Source organism: Hyla sarda, chromosome 8, assembly GCF_029499605.1.
Source record: "Hyla sarda isolate aHylSar1 chromosome 8, aHylSar1.hap1, whole genome shotgun sequence".
NCBI lineage: Eukaryota > Metazoa > Chordata > Amphibia > Anura > Hylidae > Hyla > Hyla sarda.
Genome location: NC_079196.1, coordinates 175,838,232 through 175,863,829, shown reverse-complemented (window position 1 = coordinate 175,863,829; position 25,598 = coordinate 175,838,232). Strand labels below are relative to the sequence as shown.

Below are 25,598 nucleotides of genomic sequence, written 5' to 3'. Positions count from 1 at the left end.
GACCGAGTACCTATTCTTATGCATGATGACACGGTAGAAAGGACAACAGACGGCTTTGGGAAATTAAGTGACCTTACATTCGCTGAAGTTAGAAAGCTAAATCCTGCTGCTAACCATCGCCTAAGGTGAGTAAAAACATGAGGTGTGCCTCTAAGGCTGGGTTCCCATAATGTTTTCCCCCATATGGAAGCGCATACGGCAGGGGAGAGCTAAAAACTTGTGCTCCCGTATGCCTTTCTATGCTCTCCCGTATGTAATTCATTTCAATGAGCCGACCGGAGTGAAACGTTCGGTCCGGTCGGCTCATTTTTGCCCCGTATGCACTTTTCCCCCACACCTAAAACCGTGGTCGACCACGGTTTTAGGTACGGTTGTAAAAGCGCATACGGGGCAAAAATGAGCCGACCGAACGTTTCACTGCAGTCGGCGCATTGAAATGAATTACATACGGGACCACAAGTTTTTAGCTCTCCCCTGCCGTATGCTCTCCCGTATGGGGGAAAACGTAATGGGAACCCAGCCTTATCTGTTTTTTGTTGTGTCAGCTCTACACTTGTATTAGGCTAGTGCTCCCGTAAATCATATCCATTGGCATCCCGCTGTAAACAGAATGCCAAAGTATACGTAAACAGGAGTAGTGGACCACCCTATTGATATCAATGACTTGGATCACCAAGTGGAGTATATGTGCTATTTTAAGCAGACTCAAAAGCACAGCAGTTCATGCTTTTGTGTCTGAAATCAATACGGTCTGCTGCATCCGTTTACAGTATATGTTGCCATCCTGTTTATAATACTAAATCCTCTAAAGCAGGGATGTAGCAAGATGGGTCATCTTCAGTCTACTCTGACTTAGCCGCCATATTAAAAGTGGCTCATCTTCAGTCTACTCCTGCTAAGCCCCCATATTAAAGCTTAAAAGGAAACTGTCATCAGATTTTACCATACATAAAAGCAGCCCAGTGAATAGTCCCCTGGACGTTTTTGACAGCCCTCGTCGCTGCTCCGCTCTGTCCGCTTAGGGAGCAGAACGGTGACAAGGGCTGCCAGTTACGCTGAGGGGGTGTGAAGAAGAGGTGACTAGGTGAGTATAGCTCCCAGCCCAGGGGACTACTTACAGGGTCGGCGAAGGACACTTTAAAAAAATCATATTCTCACCAACCCTACTGGCAGGAACGTCTTCTAGAGATGGTGAGGAAGAAGATTTTACCATATATAACTCCATGCCACGTGTTAAATATGGTAAAATCTTATGACAAGTTCCCTTTAACTATAAAATGTTGTTTTCTTGTTTGTTTTGTTTTGTTGTGTAAATGGAATTGGCAATATAGACGACATTTTAAAGGAAAACTGTCAGCTTGTTCACCCACACTAAACCCACATAGACTCGGTTATAGTGTGGGTGAACAGGATTCAAACGAGGGGTCACTTACTTATTTTCGCCAACTGGCTGCCGAGATATCTTGTTCTGAAGTTCCGAGATTTCTAACTCCACTATGCATATGCACTGGATTCAACAAAACGCCCTAGGGACGTGGAGTCCCACATCACATCGCTATATTTTCCCCAGTTCTCACGTTCTGTGCTGGGGAAAATATAGCGGTGCATGCGCTCTTCAGACAGAGCACTGCGATCACATGATGTGGGACCCCACATCACTAGGACGTTTTGTTGAATCTAATGCATAGTGGAGGGGGAGGCTTAGGAGTCTTACTAAAGGAGCGAGAGGCGGCCAGCCAGTGGGAGAGACTCCTCCATTGCGCTTATTCTTATTAATAATCCCGGAACTTCAGAACTAGATATCTCAGCAGCCAGTTGGTGAAAATAAGTAGGTGACCCCACGTTTAATTCCTGTTCACTCACACTATAAACCAGTCTATTGGGTTTAGTGTGGGTGAACAAGCTGGCAATTTTCCTTTAAAAAAAAAAAAAGTGTCTAGTTTTGTTTGAAGCTAAAAAGAAAGAGAAGAGCGCTCCATAGCGTAATACCGCAAGGTAGGGGATCCGCAGGTACAATAGAAAATGCCCTTACCATGAGAGGTTGTGTAAGCTCACACACAACAGTGGTCAGAGTGAGTGAGAGACAAGTCCAGTCTGCAGCCTTCCCATCCGAGCAAGACAATGGCAAGAAAAGACTTCAAGGTGTGATGGGATTCAATGGTGCTGAGCAGGAGCAGACACGTCAGGTAGAACGGAATATAGCTTTATTAAAACAATGCAACGCGTTTCACCGCAGGTGCGGCTTCATCAGGCATAGCTAACAAGGAAGGGGTTGGTCTTTATATACAGGTAAGGATATTAACCCCTAGCTGAACATTTTAGATTACACTTATGTATACAAAATCAATTAACAAAGTCCACCGGCAACATGCCTGGCATGAACCTTACACAATTAAAAAAGTATTTCATATAAAAATACATAATTCTACACTAAAAGAAATCTCTTTTTTCATACACAATTATGATGGACATTTATTGGTGATGTATGCATTTGCCTATGCGCATAAACGATTATATAATAATCAATGCTATAATTGAATCTTAATTATTAACTTGAATTTTTATTTCATTTTGTCTTTTATCCATATCAATTTTGTTATTTGTTATAAGTTTTTGTTTTTATTTTTATTTTTCCATTTAAGTTGTTTCACACACATATTTGAATAACCAAACGTGTGTAAGAAATATAAATGAATGCGCACCGGCATTAGCATTTTGACCGTCATTATAATTTACATGGAAAAATTATCCTTCCCCCCCCCCCCCCCCCACTTTTTAGTTTCGCCCCAAGTTACGCTAATTTGTTTATGGGGCGATTCGAGTCCCAATACATGGCGCAGTCCCCCCTATTCCACCAACACTTATTATTTTTTAGAAGATTTATTGACGATTTATTCTTTATTTGGACAGGGACTCAGTCAGAGGCAGAAAAGTTTGTTACATTCTTGAACCACAACTCATCGGGGTTACAATTTACATTACAGTACTCTCCGGTTACATGTGTGTAAGAAATATAAATGAATGTGCACCGGCATTAGCATTTTGACCGTCATTATAATTTACAAAATAAATAACTCCACATATGCATATGTATGTAGACACACGCATGGACCTACGGGCACACACATGCACACGTGTACACATCTAAAAATACACAAACACATATGTTAAAAAAGAATATATAAAATTAAACAAAAATGCACAGTGTGAACAGAGTACCAGGATATTTGTCCTTTTTCTTTTTCAACGCACATTCTCTATGGTCTCATTAAATCCTCGCAGGGATAATGTATCTAGTTTATGAATCCAAAAGGATTCGCGAATAATCAAATGTTGATAGCGATTAGGGTAATTTTCCGGAATTTGTTCTAATATTATTAATCTTAACCTCTTTAACCTTATTAATCTTAAAAAAAACTCAGGGTTTTTCAGTTTTTGCACTTTCGTTTTTTCCTCCTTACCTTTTAAAAATCATAACCCTTTGAATTTTCCACCTAAAAATCCATATTATGGCTTATTTTTTGCATCACCAATTCTACTTTGCAGTGACATTAGTCATTTTACCCTAAAATTCACGGCGAAACGGAAAAAAAAAACATTGTGCGACAAAATCGAAGTAAAAACGCCATTTTGTAATTTTGGGGGCTTCCGTTTCTACGCACTGCACATTTCGTTAAAAATGACACCTTATCATTATTCTGTAGGTCCATACGGTTAAAATGATACCCTACTTATATAGGTTTCATTTTGTCGTACTTCTGGAAAAAATCATAACTGCATGCAGGAAAATTTATACGTTTAAAATTGTTCTTCTGGCCCCTATAACTTTTTTATTTTTAAACATACAGGGCGGTATGAGAACTAATTTTTTGCACCGTGATCTGAAGTTTTTATCGGTTTTGATCTGATTTGTTTTGATCTGACTTTTTGATCACTTTTTAATTAATTTTTGGTATAAAAAGTGACCAAAAATCCGCTTTTTTGAACTTTGGAATTTTTTTCCGCCTACGCCATTGACCGTTCGGTTTAATTAATGATATATTTTTATAGTTTGGACATTTACGCACACGACGATACCACATATGTTTATTTTTTTTTTACACTGTTATTTTTTTTATGGGAAAAGGGGGGTGATTCAAACTTTTATTAGGGAAGGGGTTAAATGACCTTTATTAACACTTTTTTTTTTACATTTTTTTTTGCAGTGTTATAGGTCCCATAGGGACCTATAACACTGCACACACTGATCTCTCATCCTGATCACAGGCGTGTATTAACACGCCTGTGATCAGCATTATCGGCGCTTGACTGCTCCTGCCTGGATCTCAGGCACGGAGCAGTCATTCGTCGATCGAACACCGAGGAGGCAGGTAAGGGCCCTGTAAGGTGTCCTGTAAGCTGTTCGGGACGCCGCGATTTCACCGCGGCGGTCCAGAACAGCCCGACTGACTAGCCGGGATAGTTTCACTTTCACTTTAGAAGCAGCGGTCAGCTTTGACCGCCGCTTCTAAAGGGTTAATACCGCACATTGCCGCGATCGGCGATGTGTGGTATTAGCCGCGGGTCCCGGCCGTTGATGAGCGTCGTGACCGACGCGATGTGATGTGGGGTCGCAGCGCGACCCCGCTTCATATCGCAGGAGCCGGCGCAGGACGTAAATATACGTCCTGCGTCGTTAAGGGGTTAAAGAACTGATATCACCCTTATGTACAATGGAAAAATGTCGCAAAACACTATGTAACAAAAACATTTTTTTATATTAAATCTGCGCTTGCTCATATGGGACCGCACCGTCTGGATGGTGCGATCCACGTATTGGATGTTGCAACTAGAGATGAGCGAACTTACAGTAAATTCGATTCGTCATGAACTTCTCGGCTCGGCAGTTGATGACTTTTCCTGCATAAATTAGTTCAGCTTTCAGGTGCTCCGGTGGGCTGGAAAAAGTGGATACAGTCCTAGGAGACTCTTTCCTAGGAATGTATCCACCTTTTCCAGCCCACCGGAGCACCTGAAAGCTGAACTAATTTACGCAGGATAAGTCATCAACTGCCGAGCCGAGAAGTTCGTGACAAATCAAAGTTCGCTCCTCTCTAGTTGCAACCACAGGACAATAAATATATCGCAAACTGTGAATTTCAACTAAGGTGATCTTTTATTATATATTTCTTTTGTGTTTGAAAAGACATAAAATGATCTATCCTGGTACTCTGTAACATGCTGCCACACAAACAGCGCTTTTTGTTGCACGGCACACATCCTCCTGCACTACCTTCAACTTTATCCATTTTTTTCTTTTGTACTTTTATCTTCTATATTTTTAAGTCTGCTCAGGGCTATTACATTTTTTTGCGCGTAGATATGTAACCCCAGGGTGTTTAGGAATAATTTGATTTAATATAGGATCTGCCATTATAATGAACCAATTTCTCGCTAAGATTTTTTTAAATTTCATTAGCTTTATTGTTATAATTTGTAATGAAATTATGTCTAAATTTGTTCTCTCCATTGTGATTTTCAATCTTATGTTTATACATCAAGAAATCGGATTGTTTTTTTCTTTTTACTTTATTGTATGCTGCAATTAATAATTTTTCAGGATATCCCTTTTCTCGGAAAGTTTTTTTTATTACTGCTGCCTGCATTTAAAAATTTGTCTCACTAGTACAATTTTTTCTTATACGAACATACTGCCCATAGGGCACATGTTTAAGCCAATTCGGATAATGCACACTATCAAAGCACAAAAAACTGTTTACGTCAACCCGTCGAGATCCAAAAATTCTATTGTAACCGGAGAGTAATGTAATGTAAATTGTAACCCCCATGAGTTGTGGTTCAAGAACGTAACAAACTTTTCTGCCTCTGACTGGGTCCCTGTCCAAATAAAGAATAAATCATCGATAAATCTTCTAAAAAATAATAAATAATAAGTGTTGGTGGAATAGGGGGACTGTGCCATGTATTGGGACTTGAATCGCCCCATAAACAAATTAGCGTAACTTGGGGCGAAACGAGTCCCCATGGTACAGCCCCTCGTCTGCCTATAAATGATATTATTGAAAGTGAAAACGTTATGTTCCAAAATAAATTTGATGGAATTTAACAAAAATAGCGCTTTCTCACTTTTCAAATCCTGATCATCATTCAAAAAATGCTCAATGCTACTCAAGCCCAATTCTGTATTGATATTTGAATAGAGGGAACACACATCCAAGGTTAGAAACAAAAAAGTGGGGGGAGGGATAATTTTTCCATGTAAATTATAATGACGGTCAAAATGCTAATGCCGGTGCGCATTCATTTATATTTCTTACACACGTTTGGTTATTCAAATATGTGTGTGAAACAACTTAAATGGAAAAATAAAAATAAAAACAAAAACTTATAACAAATAACAAAATTGATATGGATAAAAGACAAAATGAAATAAAAATTCAAGTTAATAATTAAGATTCAATTATAGCATTGATTATTATATAATCGTTTATGCGCATAGGCAAATGCATACATCACCAATAAATGTCCATCATAATTGTGTATGAAAAAAGAGATTTCTTTTAGTGTAGAATTATGTATTTTTATATGAAATACTTTTTTAATTGTGTAAGGTTCATGCCAGGCATGTTGCCGGTGGACTTTGTTAATTGATTTTGTATACATAAGTGTAATCTAAAATGTTCAGCTAGGGGTTAATATCCTTACCTGTATATAAAGACCAACCCCTTCCTTGTTAGCTATGCCTGATGAAGCCGCACCTGCGGTGAAACGCGTTGCATTGTTTTAATAAAGCTATCTTCCGTTCTACCTGACGTGTCTGCTCCTGCTCAGCACCATTGAATCCCATCACACCTAGTTTTGTTTGAAGGCTAGGTTCACATCTTTATTTTCTTCTCCACCAGATTTCCGATTCTCTGTTCTGCATCTTTGGAATCTATTGATGTACAGCAGGGGTCTCCAACTGGTGGCCCTCCAGATATTGCAAAACTTCAACTCCCAGCATGCCTGGACATGCCCAGACATGCGCAGCTCTGCTGTGGTGGGAAAAGCACTACCATATACACTTTTTCTAGACACTTGTAAGGGAGGGAAGTAGACACTTTCCCGGGTCCTGAATTTGGCAGGTTAGGTGTTTTCACTTTCACAGAGCTGCCGGGACATTTTTACTTGCATTTTAGATGCTACAATCAAATTTGATTGCGGTGTCTAAGGGGTTAAAACCAGGCATCACCATGATCGGTGATGTCTGGCATTAGAGATGGGTCCTGGTGGCAGATAGCTGCCAGGACCACCCAGCTATGATCCGCACTAGACTCCTGAGCGTGTGTCGTAGAAGAGGAGTGGGACGCTGACATCCACAAGAGGTTAAAGGTTGAATTGCGGAAGGTAGAAATTATTCTCACGCCTACTGGTAGGTGGTGTAGCTTTGCGCCTAAAAAAAGTACCTTTGTCCACAAAATAGCGACTTTTGACAAAAATCGCAAATAATAAATACGTGACTACTGCATGGTCAAAAAGAATAAGTTCTACGGGTAGGCAAAAAGAGTAAAACTGTCTAAATCAGGCGCCTTATTCGCAAAATATGCTGCTTGCACCTGAACTGTGCCTAAACATAGAAAAAAAAATGCTCTAAAAGCAATGATAAATCTCCCCCTATGTGTGGAGAAAAAGAGGCACAGCACACCAACATCGAAACCTCATCCCAACTGTGAAGTATGGTGGTAGGAGCATCATGGTTTGGGGTTGCTTTGCTGCGTCAGGGCCTGGACGGATTGCTATCATTGAAGAAAACATGAATTCCCAAGTTTATCAAGACATTTTACAGGAGAACTTAAGGCCATCTGTCCACCAGCTGAAGCTCAACAGAAGATGGGTTCTACAACAGGACAAAGACCCAAAGCATAGAAGTAAATCAACAACAGAATGGCATAAACAGAAGAAAATACGCCTTCTGGATTGGCCCAGTCAGAGTCCTGACCTCAATCCGACCTGGCATGACCTCAAGAAAGCGATTCACACCAGACATCCCAAAAATATTGCTGAAACTGTTCTGTAAAAAGGAATGGTCAAGAATTACTCTTGACCGTTTTGCACATCTGAGGAGTCTACAGTACTGAGAAAACCTACAGTCATAAGTGCCACAGTTACATATCGATGACCGGTAGACTGTTACCAGTTCCTATTGCTGGGAGAATGATTGTTGATCATGACAGCGCTCCTCCATGACACCCTTCAGCTTGTACATACAGAAGCTGAATATGTATAAGAAACACAATACCCATGAAGTATTTACAGACATCTCCAGATAGAACCTGTTCATCTAGTGTGAGAGGTCTGGCATGTGCGGTATGTATCAGTGTTCTAAGAATAGGTGTATTCATGTATAGTAATACTATAAGAAGGTATGTAGTGTAGCTGAGTTCATACAATAGTAAGTCTAAAAGCTGTGTCATAAGAGCAAATGTAAATGAGCAGCTTTGTAGTTTATTAGTCATTTACAGTTGATCCTTAATTCTACTTAGTACCATCTTAATGTAGTGGACTCATGTACTAATATAAACTGTAGTGGATTGATATATATATATATATATATATATATATATATATATATATATACACTTATTAAAATGTCTATATTTTTTCCAAAACTTCATCCTTGCTGCGCTGAACTGCTCCCTCCCACCCCCACCTGTATGCTACTGTTCCCTCCATCGAGTATTGAAGATGGTATACTGGATTGGAATGTGGTAGAGATAAGGAATACGAAGAAGGAGTTTTAACCAATTAGCTGTTTCTCACACCCAATTCACGTAACCTCCTGCATACAGCATTGTATAACCGTATAAAAAACCCCTGTAGTCTGGACCTCCGTAATAAAGAAAGTATCAACTCAGCTAACAGGTGTCTGGGTGGTCTTTCTTAGCACATGCACCACTTCTAATAAGACTAATCAGTAAGGGGGCAGATCTTCACTGGGTACAATCAGGATCTATTTCATTAATAGGTTCAGAATTAACAGAATTAGCATCCTAATAGGTTCAGAATTGTGTGCAAATTAATTTCTTAATATATCTTTACAGTGGTTCATGCTCCATTTTTCAGAGCTCCACATCCCCTGCATAGACAGTTAACCCCTTCATGACCACTCCACATAAATTCCCTGGCTACAAAGCCGGTCCTTGTGCCTATTTAACATTTCACATAGACATTTCATAAGTTTTGATGGGTTGGAGTCTCGGTGATGAGACCCCCCCCACTGATCTCTAAATATAGCTAGTAAAAGGGCATGGACGCACACTTCACCCCCCTGCTCTGTGTTTCATCTTATTGCTATTGTGGATTTTACAACTTCAAATCCGCAGCAAATGCTGTGTGTGTGCGTTTTTTTGTTTTTTGTTTGTTTTGATTGGTGAACTCATTGATAGTAATGAGACTTCCCCGATCAAGAAAGAAAAAAATGCAACAAAAAGTTAGTGTGAACGCAGGTCATTAGAAACTACAGTACACGGTCCTGTCTGGTTTATCTGTTTTAGTTGTATTGTATAACTGGAAACCAAGCCTAGCTGGAACTGTAATGACACATTATACCTCTCTGTTCACAGACACCTGTATAAGAATGAGAAAGTTCCGACTTTGAGGGAGGCCGTTGAAGAATGTTTACATCACAATCTAGTGATTTACTTTGATGTGAAAGGCCATGCGGCTGAGGTAATAACCTGAAGGAAGGGGATTATCTCCCCACTGCTCTGATCATATCTATATAACGACCAAGGATCATAGTAAGGTGGGGTGCTTTATAGAGGGGTATATTTGCTCTCTTTAAATGTCTACATTGTGGATAGTGTGGAACAATTTAAGGGGTTCCCAGCTGATATTGGGACATTTTTTAAATATTTAGCTGTGGGTGCTATAAACCCCCCCCCCTCCACAAAACAAATAAGCAATAATTGCCTACTTTCCTCACAGCTCTTTATGTGGTCCCCTACTTGTCTTGCTTCTTTCTACATTTGAGACTAACTCTTCTTAGCAATGACGGCCTGCTGAACCAATCATTGCTTGAGGCAGAAAACTGGTCCTATTTCAATAGTAGCAGTATGAGGGAAGAACCAGATGACGTTACATTAGGAGCTGGGGGGGCGGAGGTAGGTAATTTTGCTAAATTTTTATAGCACCCACAGCAAAAAAAATAAATAAATAATAAATAAATAAAATTATATACCTGGATAACCCATTTAAGGCAATGTTCTAAAATGTACACTACATTCCTGGAATATGTCAGTATGATATGATATGATATGTCAGTGGTAAGTTAAAGACAGGAATTTCTGCTCCTGCACAGTGAGTAAAGATGCTGTATGCATTGCTTCTTATTGTTTGGCCAAAAGTCTACCTACAGCCGACATCCACTGCTAATGGCGAACATCAGCAATCTGCTGGACATTCAACCCCCTAAATAATGCGATCAATAGTGATTGCAACATTTAAAAGGTTGTGTGACAGGTGCCCATGCCGTCCGACCTCCAAACAGCACCCCTATGCAATGCAATTGCAGGGTGTCCATCACTTACTATGGCAGCTGGAGGTTTTCTCAAGGCCTTTGTGGGACTGCTAGTACAGTCTGCCTCAGGCAAGCTCTTCTACTGGATTAGAGATTTACAACAGCATTGCACTAAACTGTATCAGAAGTCAAGTGATTGCTTAGGTCTCTTTCACATCTTTGTTGGAGACTCCGTTGGGGGTGAGAAAACAGAACCCGGCAATCTGTTGCCCAAAGGACACCCATTGTTCCCACTGATTTTAAAAAGGTACTCCAATAAATTTTCTTAATGTTTCCATTATGCCCGCGCTGCAAAAATAAAAATAACAAACTTTAACTTACCTTCTGATGCTCCCTTGGGGTGCAGATATCGCTCTTCAGTCTTCTGGGCCCCAGTCTTCTTCCGCATTCTGGGGCCCAATGCACCACACTGTGCTGAGATTATCGCTGGCCGCAGCAATGTCCCACGTCGACCGATGATGTGCTGAGCAGCAGTGTTATGTAATGGGTCTGGGCCCTTCTTTCTCGTGCTTGAAACATTACATCACACTGCCGTTCATCACATCACCAGCCTAGACAGAACATCCCTGCAGTCTGATGTGTTGGGCCTCAGAATGCGGAAGAAGACCGGGGCCCAGAAGACTGGAGAAGCGTTATCTGCACATCAGGGCAGCGTTAAAAGGTGAGTTAAAGTTTATTATGATTTTTGCAAGCTAGGCATAATGTGACAAAACCAACAAATTACTACTTGCAGCATTGTATGTGTTTGCTCAGGTTCCTCTAATTAAGTGTTAACAATATAAATAAATAACAAATGTTTTTAGTTTTTTGCCTTTTTTTTCTTCTCTAATAGAAATTCATCCCCCCCCCTTCACAATTTTTAAATAAATTAAACTAAACTACAAAAAAAATACATAATTGCTCTTGCCTCGTGTGAAATGTCTGATCTATTAAACTAAAATATAACATGGTGAACATAAAAAAATGGAAAAAAAAGAAAAACAATTGCAGATTTTTGGTCATGTTACATCCTCAAATTTTTTAGCAAAATTGCATTTCCACCCAATAAAGATTTTTTTTTTTGCTTCACAGTACTGTATATATAATGATAAAATGAAGGACGTCAACGCAAATTGATTCCCCCCCCCCCCCCACAAAAAAAAAAAAAAAAAAAAACAAGCCCTCATATGGCGCTGCAATACAAGTCTATGAGACTTCCGGCAGTTCTGTATACTGTTTGGATCATTTTAGCTGCGCAGCTTGCTGTTTTTAAATGATAGTTACCCTTTAATGCCACACCAAATGAAGCCTATATATGAGTTAGTTCAGTTTTTTTTTTATTTTTATATATAGGATAATACATGTACAGAGGTGATATATATAGGACAATACATGTACAGAGACGATTATATATAGGATAATACATGTACAGAGGTGATTATATATATATATATATATATATATATATATATAGGACAATACATGTACGGAGGGGATATATATATATATATATATGTGGATTCAAGTAGAATACAGACATAGCGCACATCTACAATCTTGTATAATGATCTGATTGCTTCTCAGCATAATATCAAAAACTAACAGGTTGTTAGTATACATTTTTGATCAAAAAGTACAAGCCCACTCGCCACGTCAAGGCCACCTATTCAGAGTGGGTCCCTAACGTCCCTAGCATAAAATGGCGCAGCACCAGGCGGCGACCACCACCGCCGCGACACAAGTGCCCACGGGGGGGAGCGACCCACTGGCAGAGCGGCCCCAATGCCTCTCAAACCAGTCTATAGGCCGCACCCGCCCGCAGACACAGCACCACGGCAGCAACAGACGCCGCCCCGCACCACACCAGTGTGAACAAGGTGTAATGGTTCACTTACCTTGCTCTCCCAGTCAGACTGGGAGGCTGCTAGGAGTGAAATGGCCCTGTTGTGGTTAATTACCACCTATATAGGTTTAGGCTGTGGGGGGTGGGGAAGAGTGCAGCACATGTTTAAAAAACAAAAAAAGGGGGAAGAAAGAAATCACAATGTGGATTCAAGTAGAATACAGACATAGCGCACATCTACAATCTTGTATAATGATCTGATTGCTTCTCAGCATAATATCAAAAACTAACAGGTTGTTAGTATACATTTTTGATCAAAAAGTACAAGCCCACTCGCCACGTCAAGGCCACCTATTCAGAGTGGGTCCCTAACGTCCCTAGCATAAAATGGCGCAGCACCAGGCGGCGACCACCACCGCCGCGACACAAGTGCCCACGGGGGGGAGCGACCCACTGGCAGAGCGGCCCCAATGCCTCTCAAACCAGTCTATAGGCCGCACCCGCCCGCAGACACAGCACCACGGCAGCAACAGACGCCGCCCCGCACCACACCAGTGTGAACAAGGTGTAATGGTTCACTTACCTTGCTCTCCCAGTCAGACTGGGAGGCTGCTAGGAGTGAAATGGCCCTGTTGTGGTTAATTACCACCTATATAGGTTTAGGCTGTGGGGGGTGGGGAAGAGTGCAGCACATGTTTAAAAAACAAAAAAAGGGGGAAGAAAGAAATCACAATGTGGATTCAAGTAGAATACAGACATAGCGCACATCTACAATCTTGTATAATGATCTGATTGCTTCTCAGCATAATATCAAAAACTAACAGGTTGTTAGTATACATTTTTGATCAAAAAGTACAAGCCCACTCGCCACGTCAAGGCCACCTATTCAGAGTGGGTCCCTAACGTCCCTAGCATAAAATGGCGCAGCACCAGGCGGCGACCACCACCGCCGCGACACAAGTGCCCACGGGGGGGAGCGACCCACTGGCAGAGCGGCCCCAATGCCTCTCAAACCAGTCTATAGGCCGCACCCGCCCGCAGACACAGCACCACGGCAGCAACAGACGCCGCCCCGCACCACACCAGTGTGAACAAGGTGTAATGGTTCACTTACCTTGCTCTCCCAGTCAGACTGGGAGGCTGCTAGGAGTGAAATGGCCCTGTTGTGGTTAATTACCACCTATATAGGTTTAGGCTGTGGGGGGTGGGGAAGAGTGCAGCACATGTTTAAAAAACAAAAAAATTCACATATATATATATATATATATATATATATATATATATATAGGATAATCCATGTACAGAGGCAATATATATATATATATATATATATATATATATATATATATAGGATAATCCATGTACAGAGGTGATATATAGGGGAATACATGTACAGAGGTGATATATATAGGATAATACATGTACAGAGGTGATATATATGATAATACATGTACAGAGGGGATATATATATATATATATATATAGGATAATACATGTACAGAGGTGATATATATATATATAAATACACAGGATAATACATGTACGGAGTTGATTATATATATATATATATATATATATATATATATATATATATATAGGACAATACATGTACAGAGGTGATATATATATATATATACACAGGATAATACATGTACAGAGTTGATTATATATATATATAGGACAATGCATGTACAGAGGCGAGATATATATATATATATATATATATATATTTTTTTTTTATTACTTTTTTATTCTATAAATTGATAAATACAATTGTATAAAAAGACATACAACAGGTTCTTATATAGATTCACCTTCCCCCCCCCCCCCCCCCCCCAACTCCCTCCCAACTCCCTCCCAACTCCTCCACAGGCATCACAAGCCTTTCCTTAGGTGGTGGGAAGCGGGGGTATCTAGCCATGTTTTCTTTCCAATCCTCTAACAGTGTGAACCATCCCCACTCTTCCCCACCTAAAATTCTAAAGGGGCTCGTCCCCCAGCTTCCCAGGACCTATTACAAAATCCCCCCCCCCCCCAAAAAAAAATTCTCTCCTTCCTTCCTATTCTATACCTCCCCTTCCTTTTCTCCTTTCTTCATCATTTCTGTACCTACCTCCCCAATCCTAACATCCCTCCTCCTACTTATTATTTAGCCTTTTTCCTGGTATATGACTCGAATTTACATATGTTCCTGTACCACTCTATGCTGCTAGGAATTTTTGGTGATTTCCAGTTCCTTACAATCATTAGTCTCGCATAAAAAAGCATCCTCATACACAGTTTCTTTTTTCCCTGACAATTTCCCGTAATGGCCCCCAGTATGGCTGCCCTGGGTGAGAAGCCAATCAGAGCCCCCGTATCTCTGTTGATCACTTCATAGACTTCCTTCCAGAATTTGCATAATACCGGGCGGCTCCACAACATGGGGAGCTGTCCGGCCCCACCTTGTTTACAACGGAAACAATTAACAACGGCAACAATTAAAGTGCACAAATGTATGATTTAGATTGGTTATGCCCTCACCAATATTTTTTTTAGCACTAATGCCCATTCTGTCTTATTAATATAACCTTATCTCCTTATCTATAATCTCCTCTTGCCATTGCTTATATGATCTGTGGACCTCAAGTCCCTTGTTTATATTCATTAATAATTTATATATTTTAGATATATGATTTTTCTTTATATTATTAGTTAATATCATTTCAAGTAGAGTGGGGTAAGAAGTACAGATTTTTCTACCTTTCCTTTTGTAATCCTTTTGTATTTCTGTCAGGCTGTTATAATACAACCACCCTCCTTCTTTTATTTTTAATCTCTCTTTGAATACATCCCACTCTATTATCTTATTGCTCTCCCAGATTTCTTTAATCATTATATTATTTCTACAACCAATTATACTCCGTTTGTCTAATAAATTAATTTTGTCTAACTTATTATTGTCAAATAGTGGGGCGATGCCCAACAGGCCCTCCAAATCTAATTGTTTTTTTAAGATTTTCCATGTTTTGACCACCCCCCTTACCATAATGTTTTTTTTCCAAAGTCCCTCTTCCAGTTTTCCTGATTCCAATAGTTGGAATAGGTCCTCGAACAAGCCCCCACTACTCGACAACAAATATCCAAAAAAAGGAAATTTCCTCCACTCCAATATGAAATAGATCTGACTTGCTAAAAAATATCTAAATATATCCGGCAATTCCAAGCCACCTTTTTCCTTGGCTTGACATAGTGCAATTTTATCATCACTCTCTTCCTACCCCAAATCAGAGAGTTGAAAAATTATTTTTTTGAAAAGCTTCAGTTCACACCATATAGAAACACTACTAAATATATACATGATTTTAGGCACAAGAACTGATTTAATCAGCACTATCTTGTCTGCTCTCGACAAATTCATCTCATTCCAGATTTTTTCCTTTTTTTCCAATACTTTGAGGACTTTTACGGAATTTATTTGATGGAATGTCTTTACATCACCAGAAACCACAACTCCCAGATATTTAAATCCCTCTTCTTGATTAATTATCTTTAAACCATATGCGGGTTCCACTATATCCGAGCCCAGTGACATGAGAACGGATTTCTTCCAGTTAAAGGGGTACTCCGCCCCTAGACATCTTATCCCCGCGGTGCCGCTGCTGGGGGCCCCGGGGATCGCTGCTGCGGCACTGCGCTATCATTACAGCACAGAGCGAGTTTGCTCTGCACGTAATGACGGGCAATACAGGGGCCGGAGCATCGTTACGTCACAGCTCCACTCCTCGTGACGTCACGGCCCGCCCCTTTCAATGCAAGAATATGGGAGGGGGCGCGGCGGTCGTCACGCCCCCTGCCATAGACTTGCATTAAGGGGACGGGCCGTGATGTCACGAGGGGCGGAGCCATGACGTCACGCGGCTCCGTCCCCTGTATCGCCCATCATTACGCACAGAGCGAACTCGCTCTGTGCTGTAATGATAGCGCAGTGCCGCAACGGGGATCCCGGGGATCCCCAGCAGCAGCACCGCGGCGATCTGACATCTTATCCCCTATCCTTTTGGATAGGGGATAAGATGTCTAGGGGCGGAGTACCCCTTTAATTGCTAATCCTGAAAATTTACCGTTTGAGGTCTTGTTAGTTCAGTTGTGTGGGACTCCCTATTTTCTTCTGACACCTAGTGTTTGAAAGCAAGTATTGCACTGTTCAAATGAATCAATGTGCCTAAGAGGTATCTATCTGCCTTGAGACACGTCACTTTACATTGGGCTCAGTGTAGATCCTGTAATTTCTCAGTTAGTTGTCTATTTTCATTCTTGGGAAACTTAATTTTACTGTATTTTGAAGATAATTCAGGATTATTTTTTAGGCCGCAGAAGCTCTCAGGAAGCTGTACATTGACTTTCCACGCCTATATAACTGCAGCATTGTCTGTTCTTTTGAACCAAGTGTCATTTATAAAGTAAGTAGCAGATCACCTTTGTCCACGGTGTAGTATTCTTGACATACTTTTTTTTATTTTTATTTAATTTACTCAATTTTTTTTTACGTAATACAATGTGTTTTACGCTTTCCTGTTCACACTGCAGAAATTCCACTTGCGGAATTCCGACGCGGAATTCTTTTCCACTTAAAGAAAGAACATGTTCATTCTTCAAACGGAATCCGCGAGCAGAATCCAATAGAAGTCGATGGTAAAAAAAAATTTCAGTGGTCTCCAAACTGTAGCCCTCCAAATGTTGCAAACTACAACTCCCAGCATGTCCAGACAGTCAGGGATGCTGGGCGGTGTAGTTCTGCAATATTTGGCCCTTCAGATGTTGCAGAACTACAACTCCCAGCAACTCCCACTACTTAGCGGTCTCAAAACTGTTCTTCCATAACTACAACTCCTAGCATGCCTTTTGGCTGTCAGTGCATGCTGGGAGTGGTAGTTTTGCAACAACAGCAGGCACACTGGTTGGGAAACACTGAGCTAGAGTCTGTTTCCTAACTCAGTGATTCCAACCCGTGTGCCTCCAGCTGTTGCAAAGCTACAACTCCCAGAATGCACTGACAGACCGTACATGCTGGGAGTTGTAGTTTTGCAACAGCTGGAGGCACACGGGTTGGAATCACTGAGCTAGAGTCTGTTTCCTAACTCAGTGGTTCCCCACCAGTGTGCCTACAGCTGTTGCAAAACTACAACTCCCAGCATGTACGGTATTTCAGTGCATTCTGGGAGTTGTCATTTTGCAACAGCTGAAGGTTTGGGGCACCCCCCCCATTGAATGTACAGGATACATTCACACGGGCGGGATTACAGTGGGTTTCCCTCTACAAGTTTCAGCTGTGGCAAATTTTCGCCCGCAGCTCAAAATCCCAGCGGAAAACTCACTGTGAACCCCCTCCTGTGTGAATGTACCCTAAAAACACTACACTAACAAATAATAAAAAGTAAAACACTACATATACACCCCCTTACACATCCCCCCCCCCCAATAAAAATGAAAAAACGTCTCATATGGCAGTGTTTCTAAATGGAGCCTCCAGCTGTTGCAAAACAGCAACTCCCACTATTGCCGGACAGCCATTGACTGTCCTGGCAGGATGGGAGTTTTGCAACAGCTGGAGGCACCCTGTTTGGAAAACACTGCCGTAGGGTTTTGGTGGAGACAAGCGTCATCCTTGTATCCAGGTCCGCCCCTATTGCAAAATTTTTCTCCTTTTACCCCTTATGAAAAGGAAAAGTTAGGGGCTACACCTGCATGTTAGTGTAAAAAAATAAAACATTTTTACACTTAACATTCTGGTGTTGCCCCATACTTTTCATTTTCACAAGGTAAAAGGAGAAAAAGACCCCCAAAATTTGTAACGCAATTTCTCCTGAGTACGAAAATACCCCATATGTGGGCGTTAAATGCTTTGCGGGCACACAACAAGGCTCAGGAGTGAGAGCGCACTATGTACATTTTAGGCCTAAATTGGTGATTTGCACAGAGGTAGCTGATAGTTACAGCATTTCTGACATGAATGCAAAAATAAAAAAACACGTGTGACCCCATTTTGGAAACTACACCCCTCAAGAAATGTAATAAAGGGGTGCAGTGAGCATTTAAGCCCCACACGTGTCTGACAGATTTTTGGAACAGTGGTCCGTGAAAATGAAAAATTTTATTTTTCATTTGCACAGCCCACAGTTCCAAAGATCTGTCAAACGCCAGTGGGGTGTAAATGCTTACTGCACCCCTTATTACATTCCTTGAGGGGTGTAGTTTCCAAAATATTGTGCCATGTGTTTTTCTTTTTTTACTGTTCTGGCATCATGGGGGCTTCCTAAATGCGACATGCCCCCCAAAAACAATTTCAGCAAAATTTGCTCTCCAAAATCCAGATGTCGCTCCTTCCCTTCTGAGCCCTCTAGTTCACCCGCAGAGCACTTTATGAGGTATTTCCACATATGAGGTATTTCCTTACTCAAGAGAGAATGGGGTTACAAATTTTGGGGGGCATTTTCTCCTATTACTCCTTGTGAAAATGAAAAGTTTGGGGTAACACCAGCATTTTAGTGATAAAAATCTAATTTTTCATTTTCACGTCCCATTTTAACGAAAGTTCGTCAATCACCTGTGGGGTATAACGACTCAATTTACCCCTTGTTACGTTCCTTGAGGGGTGTAGTTTCCAAAATAGTATGCCATGTGTTGTTTTTTTTTTTTTTTTTACTGTTCTGACATCATGGGGCTTCCTAAATGTGACATGCCCCCCAAAAACCATTTCAGCAAAATTTGCTCTCCAAAATCCCATTGCCGCTCCTTCCCTTCTGAGCCCTTTAGTGCACCCACAGTGCACTTCACATTCACATATGAGGTATTTCCTTACTCGAGAGAAAATGAATTACAAGTTTTGGGGGGCCTTTTTACCTTTTACCCCTTGTAAAAATGAAAACAATGAGGCTACAATAACATGTTAGTGTAAAAAATTGAGATTTTGATTTTTCTCCTCCATTTTGCTGCTATTCCTGTGAAACGCCTAAAGGGTTAACAAACTTTCTGAATGTCATTTTGAATACTTTGAGGGGTGCAGTTTTCATAATGGGGTCCATCATAGGGGATTTCCAACATAAAGACCCTCAAATTCACTTCTAAACTTAACTGGTCCCTGAAAAATTCTGATTTTGAAATTTTCGTGGAAAATTGCTGCTATATACTTTGAAGCACTCTAATGTCTTCAAAAATTAAAAACATGTCAACGGTATGATGCAAACATTAAGTTAACATATTGTATATATGAATCAATATGTAATTTATTTGACATGTCCCTTTTACTTACAAGCAGAGAGCTTCAAAGTTAGAAAAATGCTAAATTTTCTAATTTTTCCTGAAGAAATTATGCAAGTAGCGACAAAAATTTACCACTAACATAAAGTAAAATATGTCAACAAAAAACAATCTCAGAATCAAATTTATAAGTAAAAGCATACCAGAGTTATTAATGCATAAAGTGATAGAGGTCAGATTTGCAAAAAATGTTCCCATCCTTAGGGTCATAGTGCGCTCCGTCCCCAAGGGGTTAAAGTGTACCTGTCGTCAACAAAAACTTTTTACATAATGTAGATAATACCATTATATGTATATTTGTCATATACATTGGTTAAAAAATGTGTATATTTTTGTCCCTACAGCTATTGCCTGTGTGTCTCTATGAGGAGTCCAAATACAGGAAGTGAGGGCAGGACAAGCAGGGCTCTGTGCAAGGAGGACAAGCAGGGCTCTGTACACTGAGGACAAGCAGGGCTCTGTACACTGAGGACAAGCAGGGCTCTGTGCACCGAGGACAAGCAGGGCTCTGTACACTGAGGACAAGCAGGGCTCTGTGCACTGAGGACAAGCAGGGCTCTGTGCACTGAGGACAAGCAGGGCTCTGTGCACTGAGGACAAGCAGGGTTCTGTGCAGTGAGGACGAGCAGGGCTCTGTGCACTGAGGACAAGCAGGGCTCTGCACACTGAGGCTCTATGACATGGCCCTGGCTCTCACAGCAGGATGATTGACAAGTCAGGAGCCTGCACAGAGCCCTGCTTCTCCTGCCCTCACTTCCTATATTTAGACTTCTCAGACACACACGCACTAGCTGCAGGGACACAATTTTTTTCACCCAAAAATATACACATTTTTTAATCAATGTATATTACAAATTTTCTGGATTCCCCATATCTCACCCAGCTTTCCTGCAGTAGAAATGTGCTTCCTAAAACGTGGTATCCACATACCACAAAATATGGTGATCCCCACTACTATTTTTGTCTCACAAATGTCATGGGTGTTGTTCATTAGAACCCATCCTGCAGCATTTCCACAATGACTGTTTCTTCTCACCAATTCTATAAACCCATACTTAACTCCTTAAGGACTCAGGGTTTTTCCGTTTTTGCACTTTTCCTCCTTACCTTTTAAAAAATCATAACCCTTTCAATTTTCCACCTAAAAATCCATATTATGGCTTATTTTTTGCGTCGCCAATTCTACTTTGCAGTGACATTAGTCATTTTACCCAAAAATGCACGGCGAAACGAAAAAAAAAATCATTGTGTGACAAAATCGAAGAAAAAACGCCATTTTGTAACTTTTGGGGGCTTCCGTTTCTACGCAGTGCATATTTCAGTAAAAATGACACCTTATCATTATTCTGTAGGTCCATACGGTTAAAATGATACCCTACTTATATAGGTTTGATTTTGTCGCACTTCTGGAAAAAATCATAACTACATGCAGGAAAATTTATACGTTTAAAATTGTCATCTTCTGACCCCTATAACTTTTTTATTTTTCCACATACAGGGCGGTATGAGGGCTCATTTTTTGCGCCGTGATCTGAAGTTTTTATCGGTATGATTTTTGTTTTGATCGGACTTTTTGATCACTTTTTATTCATTTTTTAATGGTATAAAAAGTGACCAAAATACGCTTTTTTTGGACTTTGGAATTTTTTTGCGCGTACGCCATTGACCATGCAGTTTAATTAATGATATATTTTTATAGTTCGGACATTTACGCACGCGGCGATACCACATATGTTTATTTTTTTTTTTTTTTACACTTTTATTTTTTTATGGGAAAAGGGGGGTGATTCAAACTTTTATTAGGGAAGGGGTTAAATGACCTTTATTAACACTTTTTTTTTTACAGTGTTATAGGTCCCATAGGGACCTATAACACTGCACACACTGATCTTCTACACAGATCACAGACGTGTATTAACACGCCTGTGATCAGTGTTATCGGCACTTGACTGCTCCTGCCTGGATCTCAGGCACGGAGCAGTCATTCGCCGATCGGACACCGAGGAGGCAGGTAAGGGTCCTCCCGGTGTCCGGTCAGCTGTTCGGGATGCCGCGGATTTCACCGCGGTGGTCCCGAACAGCCTGACTGAGCAGCCGGGTCACTTTCGCTTTAGAAGCGGCGGTCAGCTTTGACCGCCGCTTCTAAAGGGTTAATACCGCACATCGCCGCGATCGGCGATGTGTGGTATTAGCCGCGGGTCCCGGCTGTTGATGAGCGCCGGGACCGACGCGATATGATGCGGGATCGCGGCGCGATCCCGCTTCATATCGCGGGAGCCGGCACAGGACGTAAATATATGTCCTGCGTCGTTAAGGGGTTAAAGGGGTACTCCAGTGGCAGTGGAAAACTTTTTTTTAAATCAACTGGAGCCAGAAAGTGAAACAGATTTGTAAATTACTTCTATTTAAAAATCTTTATCCTTCCAGTACTTATGAGCTGCTGTATAATACAGAGGAAGTTCATTTTTTTATTTATTTTCTGTCTGTCTACAGTGCTCTCTGCTGACATCTCTGTCCATGTCAGGAACTGTCCAAAGCAAGGGAGGTTTGTTATGAGGATTTGCTCCTGTTCTGGACAGTTCCTGACATGGACAGAGGTGTCAGCAGAGAGCATTGTGGACGGACAGAAAGGAAATTCAAAAATAAATAAACTTCCTCTGTATTATACTGGAGCTGATAAGTACTGGAAGGATTAAGATTTTTAAATAGAAGTAATTTACAAATCTGTTTCACTTTCTGGCTCCAGTTGATTTAAAAAAAAAAGATTTCCACCTGAGTAGCCCTTTAAGAGCATGTTGTTTGATCCGCAGATGAGACAAGCAGATATCAATGTAGTCACCGCTTTGACGCATAGACTGTGGAGCCTTAGTCATCTTGGAGATGGTAAACCTCGCTTTGACTCCTTTTGGAAGCATTACTTCTATGTCTCAATGGACGTCCTGCTGGACTGGGGGCTGCACCACATCCTGTGGAATCTCTGTGGAGTATCGGCCTTATTAATGCAGAAGAATTACATATCAATGTAAGTGATAATAATGGATGCAAAAATTTAGACCTTAATATATGACATAAGCATAGAGGACTGTTAGGGCGGGTGTCTCACTACCAATAGAGGCTCCAAACGGCGGTCCTGGTAGACTTGATGAGAATGGGAACTTCAGGGCTTGGTGCTTTTTCATTGTTTTAAAAGATAATTACAACACACATGTAAACAGAGCCTAATAGGCATATATTACAGAGAAAGACCTACAACAAGACGTCTATATCTCAACCTAAGGTGCAGGGTGCAAAGTCCAAAAATAATGTTTTGAGTATTGCTATGACTTAGGGCTGGGCGGTATGACCAAATATGTGTATCACGGTATTTTTTTTACTTACGGTGGTTCCACGGTATATAACAGCATTTTCACCCCCCCCAATCATGTGACTTGCGCGCAGTGTTCAGCGACCCCCCCCCCCCAAATCATGTGACCTGACAGCGCTGTTTTGCCCCCCCCCCCCCCCCCCAATTAATGATCAGCCCAGCGGGGTACTACTCACAGATGTCACGTTCAAGCACTGCCCTCCTCCTCTTTGTTGGGGGACGCTGGCGCTGGAACTCTATACTGTACGCCAGTGGTCTCCAACCTGCGGACCTCCAGTTGTTGCAAAACTACAACTCCCAGCATGGCCGTACAGCCAACGGCTGTCCGGGCATGCTGGGAGTTCCAGTTTTGCAACGGCTGGAGGTCCGCAGGTTGGAGACCACTGCTGTCCACTGTATCCCTATGCCAGGGCTACAAAACATAAAGAAAATAAACTTTAAACTCACCTATGTCGGGGCCACACGCTGGGGACTGGAACGCTGGACAGCCATCAGCCTATCACCGGCCGGAACGATGTCCCGCCCCGGCCAGTGATAGGCTGAGCCCAGTGTCATGTAAGAAGCCGGCCAGAGAGCCGTTGGCTGTCCGGGCTTGCTGGGAGTTGTAGTTTTGCAGCATCTGGAGGTCCGCAGGTTGGAGACCACTGGCATACAGTGAGTTCCAGTGCCCGGCGGCCCCCAACAAAGAGGAGGAGGGCAGTGCTTGAACGTGACATCTGTGAGTAGTGCCCCGCTGGGCTGATCATTAATGGGGGGGGGGGGCAGAACAGCGCTGGCGGGTCACATGGGATTAGTTTCCCCGATGTGGGGACAGCGCTGCACTGGGCTGATAATACATTCCTGAGGGGAGGGGCCCAACCGGTATTGCGGTATGGGGGAAAATTCATATCGTGCAGCCAAAAAAATTCGGTATGAACCGGTATACCGCCCAGCTCTACTATGACTTCTGTAGAGAGAGTGTGTGTGTGCAGTCACTTTACAATTATATCAATAGGAGATACAGAAAACCGCTTAGTGAGCGGTCAGAGTATCACGTTCAGCCCAGCTTTACACTGCTCACCCAGATTGTCACAGGCCCCCAAACCAGGCAGATTGGTACAAAGGTAGAATGGACCCTGCTTGCTAAGGCTTACAATCTATACGGTTAGAAGGAAGATGACCGTGAGGAAAGCAGCTGTTCATATTGTAGTGCACTGACGACAGGGTTATTGTAGGTTGCAGGCTTTTCTGTAAGGATGGACTTTCCCATTGCTTTTGTAAGTGTTAATGGTGGATGAGAGTCTGACTGGTTGGAGTAGTGAGGTCCAGAGTATGAGGGAAGCATTGGAGAAATCTTTATTGGGAGTGGAAACCTGTGAGAATCAGAGATTGTGTGATGTGAAGGATCGGGAGATCAGGTCAGAGATGTATGGAGGGAACAAGTTGTGGACAGCTTTGTATGTCATTGGTAATATTTGAACTGAATTCACTGGGTAGTGGTAGCCAGTGAAGGGATAGGTAGAGGAGGGGGAATAAGTGGCAGCAGTGTTGAAGGTGGATTGGAGGGGTGCAGAGTCCTAGATATGAAGGCCACAGAAAAAGATGTTACAGTAGTCCAAGCAGGAGATAATGGGACATGTTCTAATGTTTTTGCTGTGTTGTGGTTGAGAAAAAGTGGACTTGATAAATGTCTTTGAGGTAAAGATGGCAGGAGGGGGTTGGGGTTTGGATGTGTGATTTGAAGGTCAGGGCAGAGATAAAGTATATGCCAAAGCGGCAGACCTGTGGGGAAAGTATGGGGCCTTGACTGTGATTGAAAGTTATGGTGGGTTGGGGATGAGTGAGATGGGGGAAACCTTAATAATAACATGGAAGGGGAAGGAGGAGGATATAAGTGATAGACACTCTGGAATTCTGGATAACAGAGAGGGATAAACTAACATAACCCCTTATTATAGAAACTGAACAGATATGACTGAAGGATTCATGTAATCTGTCTCTTTATCTCATAGAGATTACGTGGAGAAGTGGAACAAGAGAGGCGTTGAAGTGGTGGCCTGGACTGTCAATACGGCCACAGAGAAGCTTCACAGTGAGCACGTCCTGCACAGTAACTTCATCACTGACAGCATGGTAGAGGATTGTGATCCTCATTACTGAAACGCCCACCATAGTGGGGCCACCATCATTTATGTTGTTGACGTTTTTGTCTTAAGATGGCTTACCAAGTGTGGTCCACCCGAGCCTACCTCACTGGGGACAAGCCTTCTGTCACAGAGAAGGTGGACCCCTAGTAAAGGTGTGTAAAGTAAAACCTCATCCCTATATATACTTGAAGCTTGCTGTTAATATGATGACCAATAATCAGAATTAATAGGTGTATTGAGGGAATCTATTCAAGTAATTCAGGGAAATTGTGCAATAGAGGCTTATCTAATACATTACAGTCATTAACATTGATTATTAAGATAATTGGTCATAAAACATTGATCGGTGGGGTTATGACTTTTGAGACCCCCTATTGATTTGGAGAATTGGCTGGTTTTCATTAAGTTAGAAATCACACACCAGTCCTC

General features: G+C 41.7%; 1 protein-coding gene across 2 annotated transcripts in view; it reads left to right on the top strand.

Moving 5' to 3' along the window:
- The window catches only part of GDE1 (glycerophosphodiester phosphodiesterase 1), a 26,377-nt gene extending 1,028 nt beyond the window's left edge, over positions 1-25,349 (top strand). The window contains exons 2-6 of one of the 2 annotated variants that reach the window (XM_056536353.1): positions 1-125; positions 9,603-9,708; positions 16,730-16,822; positions 22,490-22,701; positions 25,035-25,349. The exon at positions 1-125 is cut by the window's left edge and continues 51 nt beyond it. In XM_056536353.1, the coding sequence (XP_056392328.1) occupies positions 1-125; positions 9,603-9,708; positions 16,730-16,822; positions 22,490-22,701; positions 25,035-25,182 (684 nt within the window). In that variant the 3' untranslated portion in view covers positions 25,183-25,349. The remainder of the gene's footprint in view (positions 126-9,602; positions 9,709-16,729; positions 16,823-22,489; positions 22,702-25,034) is intronic. The other variant, XM_056536354.1, reaches the window with a different exon arrangement.
- Positions 25,350-25,598: the final 249 nt, after the last annotated feature.